Source organism: Accipiter gentilis, chromosome 13 (assembly GCF_929443795.1).
Source record: "Accipiter gentilis chromosome 13, bAccGen1.1, whole genome shotgun sequence".
Lineage (NCBI taxonomy): Eukaryota > Metazoa > Chordata > Aves > Accipitriformes > Accipitridae > Astur > Astur gentilis.
In genome coordinates, this window is record NC_064892.1 from 32,685,901 (window position 1) to 32,693,025 (window position 7,125).

General features: G+C 43.4%; 2 protein-coding genes across 10 annotated transcripts in view; both read left to right on the forward strand.

Moving 5' to 3' along the window:
- FNDC3A (fibronectin type III domain containing 3A) overlaps nt 1–3,225 on the forward strand; it is a 123,440-nt gene extending 120,215 nt beyond the window's left edge. For all 9 annotated transcript variants that reach the window (XM_049815938.1, XM_049815942.1, XM_049815944.1 and 6 more), the window contains one exon: nt 741–3,225. In XM_049815938.1, the coding sequence (XP_049671895.1) occupies nt 741–1,055 (315 nt within the window). In that variant the 3' untranslated portion in view covers nt 1,056–3,225. The remainder of the gene's footprint in view (nt 1–740) is intronic.
- Nucleotides 1,596–5,972, forward strand: MLNR (motilin receptor). Its single transcript, XM_049815683.1, is given in 5 exon segments — nt 1,596–1,641; nt 3,335–3,603; nt 3,605–3,666; nt 3,668–3,831; nt 5,653–5,972. Coding segments are annotated over 5 exon segments (861 nt in total).
- The last annotated feature ends 1,153 nt before the right edge of the window (nt 5,973–7,125 follow it).

Consider the following 7,125-nt stretch of genomic DNA (forward strand, 5'->3'; position numbering starts at 1 on the left):
TATTGATATACCTATAAACAGAAAATTGCACCCACATGGGACTTCACTGGCTGTTACAGGACCTTTACGTAGCTACAAATTAATCAATTTGGGAAACCAGCATTTAGATTTCACTGAATTGAGCACTCTGTGCTGAAGAGTTGTGAACTCACGATAATCAGCCAACTGAGAGACTCTTGGAGAACACCCTGATAAGTGACCTGTGTTTTGGGATCTGACGAGATTAAGAACCCCAAGAGTACGCCTCACGGCCTCCCTGATACAGTGTTTAGTGGGATAAATTATAATATTTTAAACACACGGTATCTTAGCTACAACAAAGGATGTTGGATTGGATTAGACTTAATGAAGTAGCTTGCTACAGAGTTAATTACCTAAAATCCTGTGCTACGATATTGTGTATTGCATCCCATGGTGTAGTACTTACATGGTCAGTGGTCAGTAAAACGCTTTAACACTGGGGCTTCTGATGGAGTTTAATTGGCGTGTGCTCATCATGCCATAAAAGCACGTGTGGTTCTCTTCCTGTGTTTCACCAAAAGTCTCCGGTCCTTTATCTGGCATTTAAATGGCGTTTGTGAGCTTTTTGTCCGTTTTTCTTTGGGTGGGTGAAAACACTGATAAGGAGTCGCATCCTTTTCACAGTTACCTTCACCACAAACCAAACCACACCGAGAGGTATATGTGTACGCAGGACGTTTTCACTTGACGTACCGGGTGTTTTTTTTCTCCCTCGCCAGATTTATAAGGGTCCAGACTGGTCATTCCGATACACGGGCCTGCAGCTGAACTGTGAATACCGTTTCCGCGCGTGTGCCATCCGACAGTGCCAAGAATCGGCGGGTCATCAGGACCTGATAGGCCCCTACAGCGCACCGGTGCTATTCGTCTCCCAGCGGACTGAACCACCGGCGAGCACCAACAAGGACACTGTGCAAACCACAAGGACACAATGGTCACAGAGCGACCAAGTGTGTGCTGCTGTCATCCTCGCACTTTTTGCTATCTTTTCCATTCTGATTGCTGTTATCATTCAGTACTTTGTAATAAAGTGAAGAAAAGAGATTTATTTTAGAATGCTGCCCATTACATTTTACTTTCTCATAATCTAAAAGTAATTCTATCCTCTTGCTTTTACAAAAACAGGCATTTAGCACCGGCATTGGGACTGATGCAAACCTTTTCAGCCACTTCAAAATGCTTACTGGTAGGTATAGGCTGACACATGTTATTAGAACGCAAGCCACAGAAATACAATCTTTTCTTTAATATGCCTTCTTGCAGTACAAACTCTATATGGGGCAGGCAAGCGGAGTGTAATGGAAAGGGTTTGACCAGTAAACACGACCGTAAAAATGGTTTCCTGGCCCACACTTGTAAGGGTTGCTACCGTAACCGGGAAGAATGTGTAGATTGCATTTAAAACACTAACAAACTTGTGCTGTATACAATATTAATCTGATGCTGTGAAAGCAATTTAGCGCTGTATTTCTACCTCCTCATTTGTCTTAATTATTTGGGAAGCAGGATTTATGCTGAAAAACAGATGGGGCTTTTCTCAGGCAGCAAATAATAAACTGGACGGAAGAGTATGCATGAAGGAAGCTTCTTACCTGATAAATGTGGAGTTCTTCACTGCAAGTAGATGTTTTTGAAAGACTACAAGGGGATGGCACAAGTGGTTTATCTTACCCCCAGGATTTGATGTTTACTTACAAAAATGCCTCTTTTACTTCTTAGGAATAGAGAAGGGAGAGCGTGAGAGAACTTCTTAGACTTACTTATTGTTTAAATTGAAATACACATTTCTGAAGTTGACCTTTGATTGGATGCAGTTTATACAGATGTCTGTGCCCTCTGATCTTGGCTAGTTAATAGATTTTTGAGATAAAATTCAGTATTGAATTTTTGCTGTTTCCCCAACATTCACTTGCCATATCCACCAGCATCAAGCACTGCCTTTTTTTTCATTTTCTTTCTGTCTTTCTTTCTTCCTTTGGGGCACCAAATCAGAAGACGAAGTGTAGTAATTTGCACCAGAAAACTTAAAGCTGCTTTTTTCTTGAGATCCTAATGTTTAATGTAATGTCTCTTTGGATACTGTACCAAATTGTTGATTGCATGTAGTTAATGTTGCATTAGAGCACTTTGCAATTGCATAACTCATCAATGTTTTGTGAGCTTGCATTTGTGAGTTCTTGGATGACCAGACTGAATTTTATCGAGTATCCCATTGAACATCTTGCTAGATGTCAATGATTGCCAGTGACACAAAGCTTGTAGTGAAACTATTTTTAAAAAACAAAACAAAAAAATAATCCTTGTCTCATCACACTTATCTTATTTGTTATACACTTTGTAATTAGCTATTTTTAATTTATTTGAGTTACAAGATAGTGGATCATTAATGACTTCTAGTTGTGTTCAGTTTAGCATTTTTAATGGTATTAAACACTTCTGTCAGTCTTAATAATAATAAAAAAAAAAGGAACCTCTGTCTTGTGCTTTGAAGATCTCTGAAGAATTTCTCTTATATTAGAACGGGCATGTATTGTAATTGTTTATACGTCCAATGATCTGTGCTGTAGAATAATGTTGCTGAATTTCATTTAAAAAAAAAAAAAAGAAATGGTGAAGAACTTGGCCTCCATGTGGCGAGAACGATCTGTCTTTAAAATGTACTGTATGTTTACATTTTATTTCAAATTTGTCGTTTGTACGTATAGGCTGATACCTTCCCGCAGGATATTGTGATAACTGATGTTTTCTAGAACCTTCTTAAAAGTGCCATGTTTGGCAGTGCAAATGAGGTTGCGTGTAACAGCCCAGAGATTTCTTACGGTTGAATGTCTAAAACGGTAAGATTTGTTACTACAGTTAATCTGCAGTGACTTAATGTTTTTCATAGTAAAATTCAAATGAGCTCCTATTTTTGATAGTCATTTAATAGTGTATTTGCCATTTGAGCCTCAGTGCGTATTACTGCATTGAAGACAGTTTTTAATGTAATCTTAATTTTACCTCATATACTGTACATTCCAAAAATAAATAAGAAAAACTCTAAACTTTTTAAAACGTTATAGATACACTACCAAACATATCACTTTACAATTGTACAACGTTGGACTCCATGAAGATGAACCTGTATAGTCTGATAGAAAATACATAAACTATGTAGCAAAGTATCTTTCAAAATCTGTGGAAAATAAAAGTATCATTCTTTTTTGTTGTTGTCGGTCACTCCTGTTTGCACGTAAGGCCGCTGCTGAAGTGCTTTTTCCTTTCCCAATTTTTCCCTCTTGCTGTCAGGCGGGTGGGGAATGGCAGGGCTGAGGCAGGAACAGCAGCAAGGGCGAGCTGTGGCCGTGGACGTCCCACGATGAGCAGCGGTGCTCAGCGCTGCCGGTGCAGGCGTTCATCCCTGTCAAGGCCGTCTGCCTGGGGCTCTGCATGGTCAGCGTGGTGGGCAGCATCCTGATGGTGCTGGTCATCCCTGGTGACATGAAGACGGCCACCGTCTCCGACCTGCTCATCCTCCTGGGGCTGCCCTTCGACCTCTGGTGCTCCCAGCCCTGGATTTTTGGGCAGCTGCTGTGCTGCCTTCTTCCCCCCATGCTACCTCAGTGAGGGCTGCACCTATTGCACCACCCTCACCCTGGACTCCGGCCACGATGTTCTGGGTCACCACCGCCTACTTCATCCTGCTCATCATCTGCCTCAACATCCTCTATGGCTTCGGCAGAGAGGAGCTGTGGCGGAGCAACGCCTGCCTGCGGGGCCCCAAAGCAGTCCTCCAGGAGAAGGGGCACTGCCGGACCTTCAAGATCTTGGGTGAGTCCCTCCTCCATCCCCACTTGGGCTAGGACTGGGGCTGAAGCTCCCACGCAGGGTAGCGATAGCGCAGAGGGAACATCCCAGCCATGCTGGCGAACCCTCCGGTGCTCTCGGAGACTGCCACGGCAGGGCTGAGGTTGCACCTGGTGTAGCACTGCACATCCAGCAGCGTGACTGCCTTCTGTAGAAATTACCTTTTTCTGAATCTTACCAGGCATAACCAAGTACAAGGGAGTCTGCAACTTCAGAAAAACTGTGGTAACATCAGTCGTCTCTCCCAGTGGGCAGCAACACCTCTGGGTAGTAAATTTCTGCTTCTGAAAAATAAGTTTGATTTTTCTTAGCAGTCTTTTGTAGCTCTCCTAGGAGTAAATTCACTGATTGCCCAAGCAGGCTGAAAAACAGCAACTTAACCCTTATGAGCCATTTGCAGACAAATTGTATAAATACCAACGTGCTTCCTGCTGATGTAGGATGCTGTTAATTTTTAGTTCATTTTCTTAGTTACACATTCATTACCCCAACATCAGGCTCTGAAAAGTTAGAGATCGCGGTCTCACCTGGGGCTTTAAAGTTTGTAAATAGTAACTGATCTGAAGGGAAAAAAAAAAAAAAAAAAAGGAAAGAAAAAAAGAAATCCAACTATTGATTAATGAGCATAAAACAAAATGTCCTGGTTATTTTTTTTTTTCCTACCTTTAATGAAGGTTTTACATGCTACATGGGAGACTTCTTTTACCAAGGATGTAATCAGCTGGATGGAAGCAGCATAGCACAAAGAAAAGAAACTAATAAGCCTGAGAGTACATCTTGCTAACTTACCTGAGTAGGCACAAGGTTTTGCAACAGAACAATCTCCTTGGGACCCACTGAACCAGACCAATTCCCCCTTACCTCAAAGAGCCAGCAGCACTACACGTGATGTATTGCAGGCATGAACTTGCTTTGGCTATATCCCCCTTTTTTTTTTTTAAGTTCTGAGAAACACAAAGGATGTTCTATAAATGATTACTTGTTTCACTCAGGTGCATTTATAAACAAAAATAATTAAAAATATGGATACAGTAATATGCTTATTTAATTGTTCCTCATCTGCTCCTGCTATGTTGCCATTATAAGAGCATCTGTATTGTGCTAAAACACAACACAAAACCACAAGAACAGCTGGAGTGACTCAGGCTAGAGATCCATCTAGTCAAATATCTGCCTCCAGCAGTAATTGTCTGGGGATATGTGTAAGAGCCTCAGTGGAAAAAAAGTCCACTGAATCTAAGACCAACTACACTGGAAGTCTTTAAGTTGGCAACCATCCTGTTACAACAGTGCAAATTCAGTGGGAGCCTGGGTGACCGAGGTGCAGCCCTTACACTAGGGTCTTTTTTAGTAACATAGGCATGTTAAAGAACAGCTCTGTACCACAGGGAGCTGCTGTGTGTTTCCACAAAAACCACCTTGTTCTGACTTTTGATTTCATATCACATACATGACATTACAAACATTGCCAAGGGGAATCGTTGTTGTGCCTGATGTCATTATATGGATGTTACACCACTGTTAGTTGCTACATTTTTCTCAGCAAACTCATCTCATGGTTTAGCTGAAGATTTTACTGGTTACCTTTTAATCCAAGGCTAAAACTCAGACTTGATGCTATTCCTGTTTTCCTGGTTTTTCAACAATTTAGTGCCATTATTTCTATATATCATTTGTATCGGTTAGAAGAACTTGCAAAATCAGCCATATAAAATTTAGTTTAATTGATGCTTGAAAAGTTAACTTGCTTTTTAACTATCAATCACATGTTATTTTGTCTTACAGCTGTGGTGGTTCTGGCCTTTGTAATTTGCTCATTGGTTTTCCCCACTGGCAGGATCGTATTTACAAACACCCAGAACACCAGGATCATGCTGTTCTCCCAGTAGTTTAATATATTCACTCTGCAGCTTTTCTACCTAAGTGCATCCATCAACCCTATCCTCTACAACCTCATTTCAAAGAAGTACAGGGCAGCAGGCTACAAGCTGCTGTTGCCACACCGAGCTGCAGAAAGGGCTTTCACCGTAACAAGAGATGCTGGTGGCTACAGGGAGACCAGTGCTAGCACAAGAAACGAGTTTGCCACCAGCTTCCGAGACTGAGCCCCGCGCTTCTCCAGGCATTGTCTGCAAAGAAGGGAAACTTCCTTGTCACAGGAGAGTTGCAAAAAGGTGGACATTTGTCAGAGCGTGTGGTATTTTGTAACTGTTTGTATTTTGAAATACTTGTATTTTTGTTAACAGAGCAAGCAGCAACCATAAAGTAGTGAGAACGATGTGCAGCTCGTGAAAGATAACTCAACAGGAAAACGTAAACCCCATGTGAGCTGGCTCGATTATTTTTTTCCCCCCAAGATATAGGGGGAGGAAGCCCTTGCTTTACGTGCCTTCAGGTTTGGGGCACTAAACCTAACCTCAAACTCCCAGCAGCTGCAATAAATCTCAGTTCAGTCTGGATTAGCAGTAAAGGTGGCAAAACACACCCTGGAAGAGCAGCCGTTGCACTAGCACAGGTCCCATCCTTCCCCACAGCCCCTCCTGGGCGTTGTCCCACAGCCCACAGATCAGAGCACAGCTCAGGCAAAAAGATGGGTCAGGAGATTAAATTCAGTGTCTTCCCTTTTCCCATGACACTCCAAGGCAAACTCTGAGCCAGCATGCTAAGTCTCTTCTACTCACTTGGTCTCAGACCAGGGTTTCCACTTCTACTGCCACCAGAAGGTCTCAGCACAGAGCACTAAAGGGCATAGAATGACTCAGGACTCCTGCTGGGAGCAGCTTTGCCTCCCTCCATCTAGCCTGTTGGGTTTAATTCTCAGTGTCACACATTTTGACTCACTGGACCCATTTTTCTTTCTGAAGAGATGACAGTAAATAAACAGCTATCACTCTAGGAGCTCCCCAGTGGACAACCAGCAGCGGGTCTCCTCATCCCACCCCACAGCCACCCTTGAGCCCTAGCACGTCCCCCAGGTGCACCCAGGGACATACACACACGGTCCGTGTTCAGCACAGGCTGCATCTTTGCATCCCAGCCGCCGGCTGCTACGTGGGGAGGTCTCGCCTCGTGCTCTCATGCTGTGATGGACCAGCTGGAGCCTCCCAAGGTGCCCAAGGCTCACTCAGAGGCCCTTGCTCTCCTTCCCAGCCGGCACAGCAGAGCTCACCAGCCCCAGTGGCAGGCGAGGGGCTCATGGCTTCCCTCACTGCCTCAGAGAGGGTCTGTCTGGCCTCACAGGGAAAGTTGTCTCAACTA